The 22,772-nt window shown below is 49.8% G+C and overlaps 1 protein-coding gene across 1 annotated transcript in view; it reads right to left on the reverse strand.

Annotated features, from left to right (window-relative positions):
• Positions 1-22,772, reverse strand: part of TBXAS1 (thromboxane A synthase 1) — a 154,422-nt gene that overhangs the window by 29,457 nt on the left and 102,193 nt on the right. Inside the window, exons 7-10 of the mRNA XM_006777104.2 lie at positions 21,327-21,415; positions 19,516-19,664; positions 17,736-17,866; positions 13,675-13,986 (exon numbers count right to left, since the gene is read on the reverse strand). Coding sequence (XP_006777167.1) covers positions 13,675-13,986; positions 17,736-17,866; positions 19,516-19,664; positions 21,327-21,415 — 681 coding nt within the window. The remainder of the gene's footprint in view (positions 1-13,674; positions 13,987-17,735; positions 17,867-19,515; positions 19,665-21,326; positions 21,416-22,772) is intronic.

Here is a 22,772-nt window from a genome sequence, read left to right on the forward strand (position 1 = left end):
AAAGAGTGTCGCTGGGAGGGAGGGCAGGTGGCCCCTTCGTAGCCTCAGGATGCAAAGCTGGCCCCCAGCTCCCCAGTGTCCCAAGGACGTTTCTGAACTGAGATGGAAATGGCACTGAGCAGCGGTGCATGGTCCCCAGCCTGGACAGCATCGCATGTGGCATCCAGCAGAGAGTGAGGGAGAGGGAGGACGGTGTGGTCTCCGTGGTGGGCACCAGCGACGAGCGGAGGGAGGGCCAGGCTGGCAAACAGCTGTAAGACAAATGGCTCAGGTGCACGTTTCACACCGAAGAACTTGATGCAAATGAACCACAAAGAAATGCAACTCGTGAAAAATTCCAGGGGCATGGAACCCCAAGAGAAAGCCTGGCTGGCTGGAGAACTTTCTCCAATGAATGGGACAAGACCAGCTTCGCCAAAACGTGAGAAAAGCACCAGGAAGGGTGGCGGTGGCGGTGGAAAGCAGCCTGGGCAGGAGTCTCTGTTTCAGGGATGTTCAGGCATCGGGCCTGCAGGCGCCCCTGTGCGGTGGCCTTGCACTGCGTTGGGCCTTGATGTGCATGTGGGTCCTGGTCTGGGTGGCCAGGTGGGTAGGAGAAGGAACTGTTCGAAGGTCTCCAGTTGCCTAAAGTCAGATTCTGCCTAGTGGTGGGCTGGCGTTTAGTCTAAAACCCCGGCCCATGATGGGCCGCGAACAAAGAGAATGCATGAACTCGGAGACCGGACTCCACACGGGAGCAGAAAAGCCACAACAAACCCAGGAACACTTCTCATCCTCAGGCTGAGAGCCAGGATGGCAGTTAGAGGTGGTGCCAGCAAAGGTGTCTGATGAGGATGTATGCCTGCATCCACCTGGCCGGTGGCATTTCCTCAACGCCATAGAAGTGCTGTGCTCACATGGCTTCAGGCCCCTCCCCAGCAGGCCGCCTGGAAGCCCCCCTTAGAGAAGTGCTGAAGCTGACATTGACCTGGGCAGGCCGGGCCGTGCGGCATTGAGGGACAGTTTCCGAGTCAGCGTATCACCGAATGCTGCGACAATGTTGAAAAGAACAGCGAGGAGCCGGGCAGTGTGGTTTAGTGGATTGAGCATCGTCCTTGTACCAGGAGGTCACTGGTTCAATTCCCAGTCAGGGCACATGCCTGGGTTGCAGGCTTGATCCCCAGTAGGGGGCATGTGGGAGGCAGCCAATCAATGATGTTTCTCTCTTGTCAATGTTTCTATCTCTCTATCCCTCTCCCTTCCTCTCTCTAAAATGTCATTAAAAATTTATATCTATATATAGATAGATATATATTTTTTTGAAAGATATATATATATATATACACACACACACACAATAAAAATATATCTATCTATATATGAAGTGGTCTGGAGATGTGAGCACCAAGCCAGGCCAGGCCTCTTCCTAGTGTAAAACCTTTGAGAAATGACCTTCTTGAGGGCTCTGGGATGGCCTGTCATTTGCACCCACTTGTCCCCAGTCATTTAATCATGGGAGTCTCAGTGTTGCCGTGAAGGTGCCCTGTCCATGTGGTTGGCTTGAAGTGTAAGTGAAGGAGGCTGCCTTTGATAATGTGGATGATCCCCATCCAGTCAGTTGAAGGTCTTGAGGGCAAAACCTGAGGTTTCCTGGAGACAACGATGTTCTGCCTCAAGACGCAGCATCGCATCCGCTGCGTGTCCAGCCTGCTGGCCTGCCCTTGCCAGCCCCCACCATCAGATGAGTCAATTCCTCATGGCCTCTCTCTCTCCTGGGGTCCTGCTCCTCCCAACTCCCTGATCACGCCCTCCCTTCCCCCACGGGTTAAATGGGTGTGACAGTCCCTGCTTCAGAATTATGGTGAGGAAAGAGTTAACACTTGCATGTGACACACTTGGCTTAGGGTCTGGCATGTACACATCCACGGATCAGTATCTTTGCCAGAGGAGAAGAAGTCCAGTCCATGCCTTCCTTTCACAGACCAGGAAACTGAGGCACAGCAAGGGGGTGACCCCAGCATTGTATGTACCCCTGTACCCAGAATCGTGAATGGGCTCACTCATCTAATCCTCATGGCAATCTTATGAGCTATATACTCATATCCCCAATTTTTAAAGAAAATCCTCACCCTAGGATATTTTTTCCATTGCTTTTTAGAGAGAGTGGGAGGGACGGGGGAGGGGGGGAGAGAGAAACGTTAATGTGAGAGAGACATATCAGTTGCCTGACTCCTGCACATGCCCCAACGAGGGCAGGGGATTAAACCTGTAACCCAGGTATGTGCCCTTGACCAGGAATCGAACCTGTGACCCCTGGGTGTGTGGGCCGGCACTCTAACCACTGAGAATACTGGCCAGGACTCTTATTCCCATTTTACAGACAGGAAAAGGAGGAGCAAAGGGACTGTGCCAGTCATCCCTGTCACACTGCCAGGGAGTGGCAGCTCAGTGTCTCTGAGTGCGCTAGTGGAAGGACGGGCCCAGCACCCACGGCGTGGGCCCCTTTTTGGGTGGCAATGCTCCTTGATCAGAGCGAAGTCTAGGTTGGCCTGAGTGTGAGGGGAGCCGCTCCCTCAGTGAGAGCTTCGTGACTGTCTCAGCTGGGGAGAGCATGCCTGCCCCCAAAGAGGGGACTCAAACACAGGGGGTGACGAGGCCAGTGTACCTCATGGTGCCATTTTCATGAAAAAGTTTGTTCTTTTTCCAGAATCACCCTCCCCCGGGCCTCCCTTCTTCTCTGCCATTCAAACTCCAAACAGTGAGTTTCTCATTGAGTTAAACTTCTTGCACACAGCTGAGGAGGTGAGGAGTTTATCCTCTTCCTTCCAGCCTTAAATTACTAATTAAAATGTCTTCGAGACTAAGCCCGTTGCCAAAAGAGCCTGGGTGGCTTTCTAAAGCTTCTTGTTCATGACCAGAGGGAAGTCGATCCTCTTCTCATCTTTAGAACAAGGATTCTTTTCGCGGGGTATCTGTTTTATGCTTCCTACAGCTCCGGCCCCAGTTTGGTCCCAGCAGGGGGAGGCCAGGGGAGTTTAATTACATTCCTCCTATAGGGAACATTCAAGGAACGAGGCTTTGAAAAACAACTTATGCTACCAAAAAGGAAAAAAAAAAATCAAATTAAGCGATTGAGAAGCAGGCATTGCGTTTTGTGTCCTAGGGACCCAATCTAAATATTTAAATTTTAAAGACAGAATTCTAAGTGCTTAACTTTATAAACCTTACACATTGCAACTCAAAGGGGAGTCAAATATCCTTTCTGATCTGGAAGATTCATATGCCTGGCTGCACAGGCTCATGCAGTTGATGTTTTCACACACACCATATTCAGCTGTAACACAGAATGCTACATACACACACACACACACACACACACACACACACACACACACACACACACACACACGCACACACGCATGAACACGTGCACGCACGCACCCACACACCACAAACATAATGCTATCCACAGCCCTGGGGCAAAACAGATTTACCAGAAAACTGAGACTAAATTAAATGTACGGACCACACCACAAGCAAACACTTTAGAAAGGCCCCTTATTCTTTACTGATTTTCCAATTTTCCTTCTCCCCTCTGTCTCTGAGATGCCCAGTGACTGGCTGTTAGTGGGGGTGGAAGTAGCTCCCACGCCTCAGGGAGAAGCTATGAATTTGCTGACTGCTAGCAGATAAATACCATGAACTGAGAGAGGAGAGACAAGGGTGAGTAGGTGGGCAATTATTGAGGACAGATTTCAACTTGAGGTAGGAAGAACTTTATCAAGGACAACAGGGGGGCCATAGGTAATAAATTCCCTGTTCCTGGGAGCACTCAAGCAGAGCGACATGATCTCTCAGACCTCTGTCCTCGATGGGAGGCTGCCCTAGATGGCCCCTAAGATCCCCTCAGAGCCATCCGGTTTCTTCCTCCCTTTGATGAGACAGTTCTGGGCATGAAGTGGTGGGTGTGTGAAGTAGCCCCCGGGAGTCCTGTGGGGACACCACTGTAGGATTGTAGGCACTGCTGAGTGCTGCCTTCACTGCATCTACCTTGGCAGTGGCCTTCCCTGACTCCAGTCCACCAGGGGGGTAACCACGTGTTTTCTCCCGGGAGTGTCCCTGTGGGTTCCCACCTCCAGGTTGCGTGCAGATAGTCACCAGTTAGAAGAGGGTGGGCAAACTGGCACTCATTCATTCAACACCCATTCATCACAAGCCTCTATGTGCCAGGCATGCTGGAGGCCCTGAGACATACCAGTGTGCCAGGCAGAAGACAGTCCCTGTGGGGACTGAGTATGTCACCCCTCCCAAGAGTGGTGGCATTTTAATCCTGGGTAACGGGCTGAAACAAAGGAGGAACCCCTAATGGTGCAATCCTAGTCCTGGTGACGGGTTGGGTCCTCGGGGAGTAGGAGTCTTTACTAGTAAGTTTGCCGCAGCCGATCCCACTCGGCTCCGCAGGTAGACAAATGGTTTGGTCAGCAGAGTCCGGTGACTTTTGTTTTTTAAAATGCGTTTGTTTATTCCTTATTCCAAGAGCTAATTGTTGGGCATAAAACCCATATTTTTGATGTTTGAAGAGCCTGTAATGCGAGCAGTAGTCAGATAAATGAGCCATTCAGCTGAGAATCCAGCTCCATGTCAAGCGGGCCCACTGAACGCAACGCTTCACCTGCAGAGCTCACTTCTCCAAGTTTATGTTTAATTCTTGCTTTTCTGGATTGATGTGAACTGACCCTGGCAGCTTATTGGCTTAGCAAAGCTCAGCCCAGAGGCCCAGGTAGTGAGAATAAAATACTCTGAGTCGCCACATATATGCTGGTTGGCGTGGTCCATTCCCAGGAGGACCATCTCTTTGCAGGTCACCTCTCCCTCTGCCGAGACAGAATTGCTCCGCAGGGACTCAAAGCGGAGGGGGACTCGGAGCATTAATTGCTAAAAATGGCAAGTGCTCAAGTGCTACACTTGAGTAAGCTTGGTGGCCCAGAAACACACCGCACATTCTTCCTGCTCTTCAACCCGCCTCCCACTTGACCATCCCCGCTGGATGCACACAAGACATCACTATACAAATTTACAGGTTCTGGGACAGCCAGGGGCCCCAAGGGGACAGTGGGTCAGGAGGTGAAGCAGGAAGCTCTGTCTCTCTGGACCTCGGGGAACAGAGCCAGAACAAGAATCAAGAAGACGAAATAGTGCTGCGAATCTTACAGAGGACAGAGAAGAGAAATCCAGGAAGTGGGGCCAGAGGAAAAGGGAGAAGAAGGAGAAGAAGAGGCAGGGATCCACAAGGCCTGGGGGTGTGGCTGCCACTGCCAAGGCCCCTGGGAGCAGTTCAAAGTCAAAGTGGGTCAGTTTCCCCAGTGGGCAGGTGGGCATGGGTTTTAACAGTCCCTGACAATGTGGAAGAGTGGACCCCTGGGTGGTGGCAGAGGGAGCCCTTGGCCCTGAGCAGCACACATTCACAGCACAGATGGCCACAGAGAGGCACAGTCTACCTTCCTGCAGGTGTCCCCAAGGAGAGAATGGGCAGATGACCTGGATCACAAAGGCTACTGTGTGTGTCTAATAACCACATGGGCAGTGGACAACTGGGCTCTGCCACCTGATCCAGATTGACTGATCACCCGCTTTGGGGACACTGAGTTGTCCCCAAACACAGAAGTGCCCTGCACCTTGTCTTCCTTCTTCCTTCCTGGAGTGGGTGCTGTGGTAGCAGGACCACCTATGGTAACTTCCAAGATGGAGTTCCAGGTACACACACCAGGAGGCCTCTCTTGCAGGCCGTCAAGACTTCTCTGCGCTGCTATTCGGTGTTGGGATGCCAGGGAAGGGTGAGAGAGTCTACTTCTCTGGGGGCAGACACTTCCAGAATGAAGGATAGGAAGTGGGCACGTTGGACACATTCCAAGGGCCCCCACTGAGGTTTCTGTTCCTGCAGCAGGGATAGTACAGGTTTGCTCTAGGCTCCCAGGGAAGCCGCATCAGGGGAGTTGCTTTGATCACAATCCTTGGACGTGGCCACTTGATTGGCACCTACACTAAGGGCTCATCGGGGGAGCTGCGGTACAGACACAGCTCCCTGCCTAGAAGATCTGGCCTGACGGGTGCCTGCTGGATGTGATAGGGCCCCCGAGTGCACGTGCACCCTGAGAGAAGGCTCTGGTGGCCATCTCCATCTGCCTTGTAAGTGACCTTCCATCCACTCCAGAGCTCTCCCTAGCTTCCCACCCTGGAGAAAGTTGTTTAAGGAGGCCGGACAGTTTTAGGGTTATGGGCAACACACTTCTAAAAACACCCAGGATTTGGGTAATTCCCTCATCACTTTATCTCTCACTCAATAATGTGAGAGTGGCATGCTTATTTTTGGAATCATTTTGAGGCTGTTTTCATTTATTAACAAAAGGTAGATCACTGCAGAACATCAGTACGTTAACTATCAGGAGAAACAGTTATTTGCTACATACATCACAACTGAGAGAGACGGGGTGGGTGTTAGGACCTGGCTGATCGCAGGGCGGGCCACGGACCAGCAGCTGCCACATCACCTGGGAGCTTGCTGGGAATGCAGAATCTCAGGCCCCGCCCCACACCTATGAGTCAGCACCTGCAGGTAACAAGCTCCCCCCATTAAACTTGGAGAAGCTCCACCTCCGTCTGGTGCTGCCGTCTGTGGCCCTGCCCGTGTCCCAGTTCTTGTCTTGTTTTATAGTTTGGCTCTAGGGCTGCAAGTTGTCCTTTGCTCCTACATCTTTCCTTATGCCTCATTGACCTGTGTTCTGCTGTGTGGTTAGAATCTATAGGGAAGGGATGCGTCAGATGAATCTCTACTGCCCCGTGTGGCTGGGGACACCTGAATGTATCCTCCTAAATGTGTGACAGCAAGACCCGAGCAGACCTAGGCAGGAACCCTTCCCAGTAGGAAAACCCATTTCCAGTTCTTCACTTAACGTCAACTATGCCCTACTCCTGGTGTGGACATGATCCTGAAAATTTGCCCTGGGTGGGATCCAAAGTGGGAGACATTTTTTCCCCCAGAGTGAGGATAAGTTTCTGTTAAGCTACTTGCATTTTTTCCACGAACCTTCCCCCTGCTACAAAGGATGTGTATTTATGAAACAGCTAGTTGGAGGCAAATGGCTCTTTATTTTTTCTTTTAATGTAGCCACAGAGTATGCTATTTTCCTTTGAGATCCCCTGGCTGCTTCAAGGAACAAATCCTCAACCTTGCTCACATGAGCAGCATGAGCTAATCAGCTGAAATACCCAGCATGGAACGCCCTTTTATCCTTACGAGAAAAAGAGTGAGTTCATTTTAATTAGATATTTATAATGCTTACAAAGCAGCTCTTCAAGAGAAATTTTCAGAATTTGGCCTTCCTTCTAAGGCATAACTATGTCCAAATTACCCTAAAGAGAGGCTATCTATCAATCTAGCCCAATTTGTGATAAATTTACAGCTGGGTTCTGCACAGATTTATAACAACAATTAAGCGGAAGGAAAATGGGTCATAAATTTTTGGCTGGCACAGTCCGGCACCGACGAGAAAAAAAGAGAATGGTTTAGATCAAAAGTCGATAATTTCCACATAAAGTGCTAACGCTATAGCAAAAACAATTTATATGGAAAGTTGTTTTCTCTCTCTCATCCTTTTCAAAATTAGATATTGGAGAACACAATGAAGCATCCACATCACAAAGGTCTTATTAAATCACTGGTGTGCTTTCTTAATGTTACGTGTGGCACAAGTGCTACAAATCTTTCCCTTCTCAACTCGAATTTAATGAACGGACCTCCTCTTCAATATGACGAAGAAGCCATGGAGAAAAGAGAGAGCTCTCCAAGAGATTGGGTGACTTGGGAAAGAAGGTTTTAAGCCGCAATTTGATGGGGAATGAGAGGAAGAAAAGCCAGACAAAAGTCCAAAGCCAGACGATTCGGAAGAAAACAAAGGCGGCTTAATGAAGCAGCCTGGAGGCGTGAAGGTAAAGTGGGTTATAACTGTACTATAAACTGAAACAGACACCTGTGCCCTCAAAGGAGAAAGGCAGTCAAGGTCACTCGGATCAAAACAGGTGGTGAGAAATAGGGTGGCACTGGGCAGAATGTTCGAGCTGTAAGGCATGTAGTATAAGAGAATCCTCGGTAGTGAAGGAAGACCTTTGAGTATCGTTACATGTGCCAGAAATTCCATTCTGCTCAAGGTACAGCACCTGAATCACTGCCTTTCACCTCTGACAGTTTCACCCCTTGACTGGGACAGGATGCAACGAGGCCAGCTGTCTGCCGGGCTTCATTCTGCCAGCGGGGAAGCGGTGACTGGCTCCGGCATGAAACGCCGCATCCTTTGCAGGAAGTTCACGAGAGCAGATCATTTACAAGCACAAAGAGCGGGCAGCACTAAGCGCGGTTGGACTTGTACCGCTGCCTTTGGAAAGCTAGTTTTTAAAAGTTCAGAGGAAGGTGGGTGTGACTGCACAACAAGAAACTTGAAAGCGGGAGCTTCTATCAGGGAGCCACGGATTCTATGTACATGGAGGACACACTGATTTCTGGCGACTTGGCATTCATTCCCCCCACTTCCAGTAACAGAGGTTTGGGGATCCACTGGAAATCGGAAGGACACCACCTTCAGCGATGGAGCAGGGACTCAGGTGTAAGCCAACCAAAGAGTCATATTCTCAGCCGCGGTGCTGGGCTCGGGACCCAGTCTGTCAGGGAGATGCCATGTTACTCTCCCTGAGATTTCCAGGAAAGAGACTCTTGCTGTTTTGTGCTGGACCCGAATCTACTCTCTTCTACCCCTGAGCCTCGGCCTCTGAGGGGAGGAGAGGGAGCCATCAGCCTAGAGCAGTGATGGCGAACCTATGACACGCGTGTCAGAGGTGACACGCGAACTCATTTTTTTGGTTGATTTTTTGTTGTTGTTAAATGGCATTTAAATATATAAAATAAATATCAAAAATATAAGTCTTTGTTTTACTATGGTTACAAATATCAAAAAATTTCTATATGTGACACGGCACCAGAGTTAAGTTAGGGTTTTTCAAAATGCTGACACGCCGAGCTCATAAGGTTCGCCATCACTGGCCTAGAGAGGATGTGTTCCCCGTCCCGAGCCAAGGAAGGGGTCCCGGATGGAACCACTCTGCAGAGCGGGGCAGCAGCCTGAGCCGGTGTGCCATTCTCCATGGGGTCGCCTGCTGATGTAGCAGAATTGCCCATTTGCCCTCTCTGCCCATGTAAGCACAAGAAAAGTAACTGGGGAGAGATGTCAGGGCAGAGAGAGGGGACATGGAGGGAGCAGCCACAGTGGGTGTGCCTCCTGTGGGTGCACTGAGGAAGGCACCAAAGTTGTTCAAGAGGCCTGACTGCCACCAGGAGACCCCCACCCCCCACCCCACCAAGAAGCTGTGGGGCAGGAGCTGCAGTGGGAGCTGGAGCGTCCTCCCCCATCAGGGATGGTATAGCGAGGAGGTCCCAAGAGCCCTGTGCATAACCGGCATCCTCTCCCCGCCAGAGGCCCCTGCAGTTAGGCACAGAGAGGAGCCCCAGTTAAGCAGGATTTGGGGATCTGTTTGATGGCCCCAACCCTGGGAGGAGAAGGGGCCCACAAGGGGCAAGGGGTGGGGGCGAGGAGGAAGGGTGGAAGAAGAGACACACTCCCTCCTCAGGGCAGCTTCCTCAGGCCACAGGTCAGCCTGAGCTAGAGGGTGGAAGCGGGTTGACTTGGATCTGAGACTGAAGTTGTAAACTGTACCGGAGTGGTTTAAGACCTTTTAATGCCTAAAAGTGACCAGAAGTTTTTGAGATCTGTCTGAGGTGTCACCAAGGAAAGAGGAAGAAGATTCATGAAAGCACTTTGAAAAGAAATGATTGGAGAAAACACAATGTGGTTCCATGTTGGTACCTCTTAGTTCAGACTGTTGCACCTACTGGTTACACAGGTGTCGTGAGACCCTGGGGGAGTCCTGTCTGAGAATGGAGTGCGCCCAGAGTAGACTGAGAGATGGGGAGAGGGAACACCCAGAGCCCCAGCGGCAGTGTGTGAACCCCTGCATCTCCCCAGACTTTTAAAAAATACCTTTTTATTGACTTCAGAGAGGAAGGGAGAAGGAGAGAAACATCAATGATGAGAGAGAATCAATGATGGCTGCCTCCTGCACGCCCCCTACTGGGTATCAAGTCCACAACCCAGGCATGTGCCAGACCACGAATCGAACCAGTGACCTCTTGGTGTATGGGATGACGCTCAATCCATTGAGCCACACCAGCCAGCCAGATTTCTTTGTTATGTGGGTCAATAAGCCCCCTGAGCCAATCTGCTTTGAATTTTCTGTCAACAGAAAAAGTCCTAACTGATACAGGGCACATATGTACTCTTTTTTTTTGGAAAGAGGGACAGAAGTTTCATGAGATGCACCTAGGGTGTTGCTGTAAAAGGATATGACTCAGGGAAAAGAAACCGCAGAGTTCAAATCCAGCGATCTCATTGACAAATACAAGGGAAGGCCATCTACTGAGGCGTGTGGGGCTCTACAGGGACATCATGGAAAAGCCAGGCCAGGCCATCCTTGGGTAGCTGCTGAAGCTGAGTCTGGCGTTAACTGGCACTCCAGAAATATTTGTTGAATGCAAACCAGCAGGAAATTATAACAAGTCATTCTTGACATGCTAATTTTCAGGAAAATATCTAATGTGTGAACATATATAATCTGCACTTCCATATCCTGACAGATGGTCCGCATTAACAAAACTGATTATCGGAAGGAGAAGAAGAAAGAAGGAAGAACAAGGAAAAAAAAAAAAAGAGATCTTACAAATGTTTATTGAGTGCATACCACATGGGAGGCTATACTACTAGTAGCACCACTGTGACGACCAAATTTAATTGTTTAAAAAGACACACTGTATTCCTATTTCTCAGAGACAGTCCCAACTGTTACCTAGAGAAAGAAAATGGCCTGGGGGGTTGCATGACTGGGGTCGGGCTTTGGGAGCTGTTTCTTCTTAGAACTGGGATTTAGACCCTGAGAGTCTTAGCTGTCTGCTCGAGGTGTAACTAGGAACCGCCTACATCAGAATCTCCCGGGCTGTTCATTTTAAAATGCAGACTCCTGGGCATTGACCAGACTTCATGGAATCAGAACCCCTGAGGGAGGGGCCTGGAACCTGCATTCCAGACACTCCTCCCCGACGGTTTCCTGTTTGCGAAAGTTTCAGAACTTTACCTCCTAAAGTGTTCCTTTGCCCGTGGGCCCTCCATGCCCGGCACAGCCTGGTGGGAGGTGGTCCTCTGGGGAAAGAAGCCCCATCCTAGGCTGGGGGGATTTGAAAGAGCCAGGGTTTAACGCGACAATGTCATTCTCCTTGAGGTCGTGGTCAGTGAAGGCCATGTCAGAGGTGGGGGGTTGTGTTTGTGAGGGCCGTGGACGGGAAGCCTGTGGAACACTCCCTGTGGCCTCCTGGGAGAGGGACACAGCCAGATGTGGTTATGATGGCGCTGGGGGGACAGGCTCCTGGAGCCCATGCTCTCTGCTTCACACCACACCGTCTAGACTTGATTATTTGCTGCCTTCGATTGCCCTGGAGGGTTTTATTTGGAAGGGAGATATTATTTTAATAGACATAACTTCTTATTTTTCTTTTTCCCCTATTTTTTTTGTTTTTGTTTTTATTTTCAATTAGTGATTAAAGTCCCCGAAGGTAAGGAGCGTGACTTCTACCTGTGTAACCCACTGCCATATCTGCCAACGGCTGGCCACTCGCCAGATGCTTTAGTTCGACCTTCCTTTGGCATATTGAAGGCCAGTCTCACTGCCTTCCTGGGATAACAACCAGAACTTCCTCTGGGAGGTGCTCTCCCAAGTTCTCAGTCATAGAACTTGATGATTGACTCTGGGGGTGCGATTAATTGCTTCAAGCCTGTCTGTACCCCAGTCCCCCACAGTAGTTGCTTCAAGAATGGGCAGTGACCTACACATTCCCATCAGAGTGAACCTCACGTCTCTTGCCGAAAAGCTGGGGCCACATACACTCTTTGCTCCATTGATTATGAGCAAGGAAGCCAGGAGTGCAAACGTTGTTGGCAGGCTGCTTGGAGCACAAGTGGGAATGAGGCCGTACTCCGGAGGCACAGCCCACAGCGGGAGACCTGGGGCCTGGGCATGTCACTGAGGCCTTTATAAAGATGTGCCTGAAGCCACATCTATTCCCGAGTTGTTCAGTTTTCTGTCCTAATAAGCCCCGCCCCCCTTTTAAATCAGTTTTATTTGGGGTTTTGTTACCTGCCAGCAAATACATCCCAACAGATGTGCCCTTCAGTGTCTGTTATTTCTCTTGCAGCATGTGCCCCAGTCATCTCTGGTTCCTCCTCCCCCCCCTCCTCAATTAAAAAAGTCACACAATTATCAATAAAGTAGGAGCTGAGAGGTGGCGGGAGTGGGTAGCAGGGTGATTTGGATTCATGACTTGTTGAGACTCCATGCCCAAAGAATATCGATTAATGGATCAATGTCAACCTGGAGGGAAGCCCTGTCCTGTTCAACATTTTAATCAATGACTCGGATGAAATAGGAGACATGCTTAGCAAGTCTCAGATGACACAGAGCTGGAGGAATTGCTAATATGACAGATGGCAGAATCAAGATTCAAAATTATTTTGACTGACTTGAGCAATAATAAGAATAAATATAAACGCTTGCATCCAGGCTTTAAAAAAATCAATTCTATAAGCAGTGGATTGGGAAGGTCCGGCTTGGCCCTGGTCATAACATCATGGAACTTTAGGCTGACCGTAGCTCATGGCGAGCCAAAACTTGAAGCAATTAGTAACACAGGCAATGCATTGGAGAAGAAAGGCTAACCTTGCATTTAGTTCCCCAGTGGGATAAAGAAGCAGAATTTTCTGGGAAACAGTTTTCAGCTCAATATATGAAAAAAAATTCTAATAGTTCCAATAACAGAATGGGCCACCTCCCAAAACTGTGAGTGCAGGAATTACATCAGAACGTAGTAGAAAGGCTTCGATGATGGTGGTCCTCCTTTTAAAGCACATATTTTAACAATGATTTTCTTTAACAACTCATAAGTCAGAGCAATACACACATAAGCATCCAGAAAAAAAAAAATGGCGTCATAAAGTAGCCTAACTCAGCGCCCTTGAACATGTGCCTCGAGTCCAGCAAAGAGGGGCCTCCTCTAGAAGGAAGAATCTGGACTCGGCACTACCAGGCCCCATTTCACCTGACTCCATTTACAGACCTGCTCTTCTGTGTTCGCCCAGCCTGCGTTATGCCCACTCTTGCCTTTACACCTGCCTCCCGGGGCATGGCACCTCTACAGCCAGAACACCGGGAAACAACACCTTCTGCCCCACCCCTGACCTTTGACCCTGACCAACGGAGGACTTGGCAGCCAGGCCTGGTTTCATGGATGGCCCCAAACAGGGAAGGCATGAGCACAATTTTTCTTTTTCTTGTTGTTTTTTCTTCTGTTGTTCTGAACACTACATCTTACTTGCTAACTCCGAGAGATGGAGAATGTGGGCAGTGGCCCTATTTCTATTTCATCTTATAAACTTAGGATGTGATGTTAGCAAGGCAGTTAACAAAAATAAGTTTCACCTCCATGAACACACAATTGTGTGGATTTCACATGGGCCACTGGACCCACTGGACCCAACTTGTACTCACATATTTCTCGTTAAACCGGTCCACCTCTCTCAGAAGCCTCTGCTGGCAGTCGGGGTTGGTGGCCAGTAGGTAGGTGGCGAAGGAGAGAGTGTTGGTGACGATCTCGTAGCCGGCGATGAGAAAGAGGAAGGCCTGGCCCACGACCTCATCCACGGTCAGAGGCTTGGACGGGTGTCTGGGCTGGTGTTTCTCAGACGGATTCGCCGAGCATTCATGGGAGAAGACTTGTGTGACGATGTCAAAGCTCTCCACGCCCATGGAGGCGGCAGAATGGCGGGCATCCAGGACCATTTGGAGGAAGTCTCTCTGCCTCTAAGGGACAAAAGAAGAAATGCACATTATGGTCCGGGGCCGCATAAGTGGGGTTTCTTGGGGCACAAAACAGGACATGGACATGCAGCTTTAGGACAGAACAAGGATTCTCGCTGCGGAATGATCTGAGATGGCGAGAGCCCCCTGAATGTCCCTCAGTCTGCACTGGCCCACATACTGGTGCAGCCAAGAGCAGGCTGTGCTGCAGTCAAAAAGATGAGGCCGTCTGCCTATCGGGGCTGATCAGAAAGATGTGAAGCCACTCTGGTGAGTGAACAAAGCAAGTTGCGGAAGGATTTGTAAAAACAGTCAATGTACAAGGCACCTAATTGCATCTATTTGTCCTTGCAGAGCAAATCTTTAGCAACATCCATACTCAACAGTTCCCAGTGAGCTGGAGGAGATGGGAGAACCAGGGGGCTTTTAGTACTTTACTCATGTTTGTACTATTCATTGGCTGGTTGGTTTTCTAACAATAAAACAAATACGACATCATGTAGATTTAAGTCAAAGTGTGTGCTCTATTGTTCACTCATACCCAGTTCAGGGCTTCTCTGATGGCCATGTTTTTCTCACCAGCAGGAAGTTAACAGGACCTGGAGGCGGGGTGGGGGGCGGGGGGCGGGAGACTAGCTTTGGTGAGGTTTGTCTTCAAAGTCTCCAGCCTGTGTTCTGCGTCTCCTAGCCTAGCCTCCTCATCTCGGGCTCCTTTTTCCCCTCAGTAATCAGTAGCCCATTTAAGTGGTTAGAGCTGTCTTGCCATTTTCCCTTATCTTCTTTATAGTTTTACTATCACTAATTGTAACCATAGAAGCGCTTACATATGTCCTTAGCCTTGACTGAGTATATCCCTGGCACATCCCTTCTCTGAAAAGCTCTTTAATGTGATGAGTGGCAAACAATAGGTTACTCTTTTCAGATGTTTATAGAATTAAACAGCAAAAGGAGAGTATCAAAACCACAAACAACACATTCTAATTTTAAAGTACGTTGCTTGTTGTAGAGTTTCCTCAGTTTATTATTGGCTTCTGGGTTTCTATTGCCTGAATAATCTGTGTCACACACATGAGCACTTTACTCTATCCTTAAAGATGGCTGTTATTTCCCGTGTGGCTGCTTTCTTCCTCCTATAAAAATAGGAGTGTCTCCAGGGCAGGACCCTGCACCCCCACCTCAGTTTTGGTGTTGAGCGGAGTGCATGCGAGGCACGCAACACACACAGCTCCATAAATAAAAATGCAGCGCGTTGAATGCATTCTGAGGAAGGTTGTGCTGGATTTGCTGACGATATGCTGTTTGGAGCAGCCACCTTGGATCATGAGACCTTTGCAGCTCTTCTGCTTCCCAGATTTGTGACCTTGGAAGGTGTCTGCTGAGATACCAGCAGGCCTCACAGCGAGGCCTGGGTGTCAAGAACCTGGAGACCAAAGAGGCAGGGCCTCAGTGTCCGGCCAGCCCACTCGGGTTGAAACAGTGGAGAGAATAGCAAAGGGCTAGCCCAGTTGGCTGCCTCTTTCTACCCTGGCCCTGCTCATTCTGCTTTCCCAATGGCATCCTCAAGGGATGGCTTACCCCAGCTTCCTTCCTGCTGCTTGGTCAACACCTGGATGGCTGTGGTGGCCCCACTGCTAGCTCTGGTCCCGTGGGGCCAAGGTGGGGGCATAATGGCATGCATGGCAGGTGATCCCCTCTGCTACCTCAGCTCCTGGATGCCGGCCTGGGACCCCAGAATATCCGCAGGCCTCTCAGCGGGCGTGTCTGAAACTCCTCGGCCTGTGATACAGTTGTGGTCCCTGAGGCTTGCTCGTGGCTTTGCTGGAGTGGGGTGATGTCGTTGGCAGGAGGGGGCGCACAAGCACATCCACACTAGTGGAGTTTCCCAGGGGCAGACGCAGCTGGCATCCTTTCCTCGCCTTCTACAAATCAGTCTTAACCTCCAGCTACGGAGGCCAGAAAGGGCTGCTCTCTGGGGCCCCGGCCTGGAGAGGGGCATTAGTGCAGATGGCTTGCTTTTATTTGCACTGCATCACCAGGCTATTCGAACACTGCCCATTTAGGACCCGAACACTGCTGGTTTATGGTTATATCCAAGAAAAATACGCACCCTGATAGATGTAGGTGTCTAATCCACCCATCGGCTAGAGCTTAGAAAAATATTTACCTTTTAACATCTGTGCCGCATTTTCCACTGCGCAAACACACATCTGCTTGATGGAATGTCTGCAGAGTTCAGACGGGTTTAAACTGAGTTTTCTTAGTAACCGTATCGCCCTGTCTTGACACGGGCAGTCCTGGATTTGTGGTTGGGAGGTTTTTCCTCAGATCAACTCATTGTTTGAAACAAATAGCTCTTGAGTTTATAAAAGGAAAAGCTCGAGGCAATCCCAGTAATTGGATCTTTAATAACCCTCGCCTCTTCGTAAGCCACTCGGGTGCGACAGTTTGAGAATCTCGGCCTGACTCCTCCGCCAGTGGGCTCCAGGCTGACTTGGGGCAGGGGGTGTGGGTGTGAGGGACCAAATGCTCACTCACACCCACACCTTTCTAGCAGCACTGAGGTTTGAAAATGGGGCTTTCCCCCCTCCCCTGCCCCAGGCCTCAGCTCACTCCGGACCCTGGCTGAGTGCCCTGTCTCTTTAGGCTGCAGAGCCTGGCCGCGGGTGCCCGTTAGATCACCCTCCCCACACCTGCCAGGGCATCAAGTTGAGTTCATGGTGGTGTGGGCCCAGGGGCAATGAGCTTGTCTACACCTTCCCTACCTTCTGGACCTGGATACCTTTGCTGCCCAGTCTCCAGAGGACACAGCTGGGCGGGGCGAGGCTGCTGCTCCCCGAGCCAGCTCCGTGCATCCAGCCTGCCCCCCCCGCCGATTTCATCCTCCACTAAGGCTGCCACCATTGGGCCTTATGCCCTTTTCTTGTCAATCCTCTGAGCCACCCAGCCTTTGAGGAAACCCCTTGAAAGCCACATTGTGCCCAAGTCAATTTTGTATAAGACATTTTGCCTTGTTATTTTTATTTTCTCTTTTAAGCAACTTTCTTGAATGTAACAGCTGGTTGGATACGCAACCAGCATATCCAACATTGAAATTATTTTCCCTAACTAACATTAAAAATTCCTACTTCCATTCTCAGCCAAGTTCAATGAACATGTATTTTACTCAGTCCCTACTTTGTGCCGAGCGTGGTGCAAGTCTGTGAGGAGGAAAGAAATCTTGGGTCTCCGATGAAGCAGGAGAGGGCCCCCAGCCACAGGTTATGTAGGAGCATTCTGGGAGCCGGAAGGGAGTGTGGGACTGGTGAGGGCTGCCTACCTCCTTCTAATATTGATGCTGCTCATGCTGTAAAACCTCATTCTTGCCATTTTTTCAATGTAAAGAACATGCTGATGAAAAGCACATTTATCTGGAGAATTCTTTTGGGGGCAGCTCTGACCTGTGCGAGGGGTGATGCTTGAAATAGGTGGTGAGATTGGGGGGCAGCTTTAATGCTACTGACCTCGGAGTGTGGACAGATTGTCCGGGCCTCTCCCCACAGTGCCTCCCGCCTGCTCGCTCTCTCCTTGTTTGCTCCTCCTCGACCTTTCTCCTTTCTTTCTACTGCCCCTGGGAAGCTCTGGGTGGGAGCCCCATGCAGGACAGCAGGGTGCCGTGGGTGGGGCAGGGAGGGGGGAGAGAAAAAAGAGACCACGAACGATGCCAAATTAGGTTCCATTCCGTTCTGAAGCTGTGTCCTATTAAAGCACGTTACCTCTTCTGCTGCTTGCTGGTCCCGCAAGGCAATCACATTTCTAATGAGTTTGTTAAAAAAGCTGTTCAGTTCATCTCGCTTCTTATTGGGCAGAATCCGGGCCAGTGGGACCATTATGGATGGAAATGATACTTGAAAGAGAAAAACAAAAATGGCACTGAAAGGGGGGGCGATAATAAACCAAGGCTGTTAGAGGCCTGTTGCCAGGAAGCAAGCCCCGGCCTTGAATTAGAGCCGCTTGAAGGCCCGTCTCCCCCTCTGAACTGCCGCTCCTCGCTCCTCGGGGAGGGGCCGCGTCTCATTCCACCCCTGGACTCCTCGCCGCTCCTTGCACATTGATAAACACTCCTACGACTGAATCCCCCCTTCCATCTTCCCCTCCAGAAGTCAATCTCATGCCTCGAAATTAATTTTCCAGGCCCTAGATATGAGGGCCCCGCTCTTTGTACTTCATCAAGAAAGAACAGAGGGCAGGCCATGTTTCAAGTCTTAGCAAGTGGGAGAAGCTGATCTACTTTCTCAGCTTCCTGGCCATGTGCACCCCCCCACCCCCGCCCCCACTGGATAATTGTCCCCAGAGCTACCACTTGAATCGTCCCTAAGTGTTGCCGCCACAGCTGCTGGCAAGGATGCTGGCCCCACCCCCTGTGGGCACCTCCCCTGTGTGTCATGTGCAGCCTGGGCCATTGCTGCCATGCCCTTGGCACAGGGCTACCGGGGTCAGGGATGCTTATCACCTCCTGGGTGGTGACAGGGAACTTGGCTTGGTTTAGCTCCTCGGCGTTCACGGTGGGCCTACTGTGCACAGGCATTGTGCGGAAGCCGGGCTGGGGAGGGCAGTTCTGGACCCGAATGCTCTGCCCATTTTCAAGAACCAGAGCCTGAACCAGAGACACGGCAGGGAGACGGGCTCCCGGTGGCAGAGAGCTGAGCGGCAACAGCGTGGGACCATGGAACCACCTCCCTGTGGTTGATGGCAAGAGGGGCCAACTCAGCTGGAGCAGCCCCGTGAGGTGCAGGGGTGGGAGGCAAAGGAGGACGATGCTTGACCCCCTTTGCAACTCCTCCTACAATGTCAGTGCAGAGCAATGTCCATAGACATTGACTCAGAAATGGGAATGAAACTGACCGAGGAATGAATAAAATTTACCAGCCCTGCAAATGGTTAGAAATGATGGCAATAATTAATAACAATGAACTCAGCACTTTGATACTCTTGTAAAAGCAAGAAGATACTGGAATTGGCCAGAGGGTAAAAACTCACTTCTGAAAGTAAAGTGAACTGACCGGTCTCCGTGGCGTTAGGTAACCTGCATGCCACCTGTCACATATGATCTAGTTTGCTGTGCGTTGGGCCTCAGGCAGAGAAGTCCCCTGCAGAGGATTTTGCTGGCGGGGAGAAATATGCCCGGGAAAGGCTTTGGGTTCCAGCATCGGCTTTGCCTTTCTAAGCCTCAGTTTTCCCATCTATAAAATGGGGATGAGAACACCTCTCTTACAGGTTGAATTCAAGCCCTTCCTGAGGCAATGCATGCAACACACTCAGCAGGGGGCTCGGCTGCTGTACCCCCCCCCCTCCCCCCGTGGCCGGCGGTGGTGAGAGAGGCCGCCTGGGCGGGTAAGAAGTGGCAGACCCTGCAGGGTGACGCCCAGAGACCCCTGAGCACCGTTCCTAGTGGCAGAGGCTGGGTCCTGAGAGCCGCCAGCACCACCCACGTGCCCCAGGCTCTGCCCACCTGCAGTAGCCCATGTCCCCACCCTCGGCAGGGGCTGTACGTACAGATTAAAACCAGGAGCGGTTTGGGGATGGAGGAGGCAAAGAAACGCCTGCAGTGCTGCACAAAGGGGTCCTCGGGAGCCTTTTGGGAGTCCACCCGGGTGCCGAAGGCGACGCTGGCCACCACATCCGTGCTGTAGCAGTTGTAGCATCTACGGGAGAGGGACCCATTTGAATTTCAAGAGGACTCTGCCATCGGCCCACCCGTCGGACTCCATCGTCCAACTTACTCAAAAGAGGAGCTTCCTGCAGGCCTGAGGGAGGGGTGGGAGGAAGCGGCTGGGCTTAGACCCTCTGAGCAGGGACAGTGGGATATGAGAGGAGACACAAGACACCACCAGGAGCTGATCTGAACACAGACGGGAAGCGGGGACAGCGTCACGCAACTTCCAGGCTGTGGCAGCTGTATCAGCCAGACACGGTCCGACACCAAACTGCGCTGTAAATTTCCTCCCGCGACGGAGGGAAAACAGTGGACCCAAAGCCTACGCTTGTCACCCCAAAGCTGCTCAGAGCCAGCATCTGATGATCAATCGAGACAGAGCAAATTGTGATGAATGAATTAACAACCTGCTTGTCTAGTTGTATTAGCTTTATCCCCTCTCCCTCCTCATGGGTTTACAGTTTTCATAAGGGCAACAAACAGACAAAAAAACACAGAGGCCCGTCACTCTCAAAGAAATACAAGACAAACTTTGGAACCAGCTTCATGAACATATTATATCATTACAGAAAACACACGTTGTATTTTAGAAACAAACAGATGGGACAGTGTCTGGCAGTAGCTCCAGAAAAATGAACTTCTCAGGCTCTGGGATGCCTGCCCCCAAATGGCCATTTAAACTAGAGTGATCTTTTTTTCTGTTATTCTAAAAGGACCAGCAACTGGGCAGTCATATCCCTGTGTAATTAAAAGGACTATTTTCAGGGCTTGATGTAGGCCCATACCTACTTCCTCTTCCTCATAAATTCTATAACCAACCACGAGGAGTAAATGACACCTCCAGACGACTTATTTCATTTTGACTGCTGTTATTGAAAATGTCCCTACAGTTGATTACCCATCTCCCTGCTCCTGTTGCAGAAACAATTTGACAACTGAATGTGATTTCATCTGATCCCAATGATGGAAGATTTAAGGGTTTTAAGAGTTGTTTACTCTGCTTTTATAGCTCCTGTGCCCACCTTATCTTTGGCCAACTCACGCATCTCATGACCAGAGAGAATGTGTACAAGAGAATTGTGTAAACAACAGGGTACTATGGAAATGCCAGTGATGATTATGTTATCATTTTATTAGCAATGATAATAAAAATGAGTCAGCTTCCGGCTTATCTGCCGCCCCCACCTTACCCCTAGTCTACCGTAAGTGAGCATAGGACGACTGGGAGGAGAGTCAGATCGTCCGTCATTTAAATTTGGTGTCCCCCGCTAAGTCATGGCTTCGAGGCTGAGGTGCACCACAGCTTCTCCGGAAGTGGAAATGCAGGGACTTTTCCCAGGACGCTGTCCTTCTCCCGGGTGTATCCTGCCCACTCCTAGGTTTGCAGAGGTTAACAGACAAGTCCACTCACAAACCACTGCTCGCTCGAGGCTTCCCTCAACATGCCGCACCTCCCCTTGGGCTGTGTTCACATCTGCTTCACGTTGCATACGGGTTTCATGTCTACTCGTTGGTCAGTCGGCCCGTGCTTTTATGACCTTTTAGCATTTCCATCCTCTGCTGGTCCCGAGGTCATTGTCCAGTAATTATGTACCGTTACAAGGAGCAGCGATTAGAAAGTGGGACTTCTCACCTCTAAGGCAGCCCTTACCTCTGGATGTCGAAAGCGTCCCCAGATTCCGCGTAGCGTTTTAGATGAGCCAGGAGCAGGTCGCAGGCTTGGCTGATTAGGGGCGTCATCTGATAGCGGATAACAAAGGTGTAATTAGGACACCATGCGGGGAGCATGCCTACAGTAGCTGCAGATAAAGAGGTTATGTGTGGTGCTTCCTGGAAAATGGATATTGTTTTGAAGATAATGTTCATGCAGCTAAGATTCAAGAGGAAGGGCTAAAATTCACAGAAATCATGACATACAATAGCTGTAAAATTTCTATTTTAGCTTAAGCAATCTGTTTTTTTGGAAGCAAAAAGAAGAAGGGATGTAGAGTAAATGCTGTGAAATAATTGTGAAAATGATCGTTAAGTGCTGCGATGGAAATGACAATCTGTATTTGGTTTCATGACATTTGGTTAGCATTAGAGAGTAAATAGACCGCAATCCATATGTACTATCTCTGGAATTAGCCCAAATCCATGTTAACTTGGTTTCAATTATACTTTAGATCTTCCACTAAAATAGAAAATCCGAGTAGCCCAAGGAACTAAGGTTGCCCCTTTCCATACTTCTCATTCAATACAAAAGTCATTCTTAGAGCATTTCTGATGGCTGGTTGTTCATTTCTGCTTAAATTGCTCATAACCTTCAAATCAGGCCTTCAAGAGGCCTTTTATGCCCACGCAGGATAGTTGCTGAATTTCTCTTTTAATAGTAAAATATTTTTATTATGGAAATTTTCTAAGAGAGAGAACGGTGTCATGAGCATAAGCACATTCATGTAACTAATTATCCAGCTTCCACAAATTTAGATCTCACTTTGGCTGCCCACCACTTTGACCCCACCACAGGCTGGCTTGAGTGGGTGGGATTCTTATTGGAGCCTGATGGGCACCCATGTGAAAGCCAGGGTGGAAGCATTGAGGGGAGCCATTTTATCCAGGGCACGTCCTAGAGCAACGTCACAGGGAAAGCGACATGTTGGACTACATTGTTCTGAGCATTTCTTTGGAAAACATATTTTGAAATGTCATCTATGTTTGGAGTTTACCTTTTTGACACAAGAATATAAATTCCTCTGGGTACAGGAGATTTTTGTCCATTTTTGTGTCTTTGGTACCCAGAACAGTGTCTGGCACATAGTAATTATTTATTGAATGAATGAATGAATGGATATTAATGTTTACATAAGATCCACTCTTTGCTGATAAAGCCTTGAGACATTTGGAAAAAGTCCTAAACTGTTAAGAGGTATATTGTATTGAGGCGAAATCTAACTTTTTTCTCCTTTCCCCTCCCCTCCCCTCCCCTCCCCTCTCTCCCTGCATCACACCTGAAAGGCAACTCCTTGAACGGAACACAGCAATCCTGTAAATTATAAATAGGCCATTTCCTTGCACATCAAGCACAAAGCCAGGTTATGTTGACTTTTTCAGGAGA

This window comes from Myotis davidii, unplaced genomic scaffold, assembly GCF_000327345.1.
Source record: "Myotis davidii unplaced genomic scaffold, ASM32734v1 scaffold329, whole genome shotgun sequence".
Lineage (NCBI taxonomy): Eukaryota > Metazoa > Chordata > Mammalia > Chiroptera > Vespertilionidae > Myotis > Myotis davidii.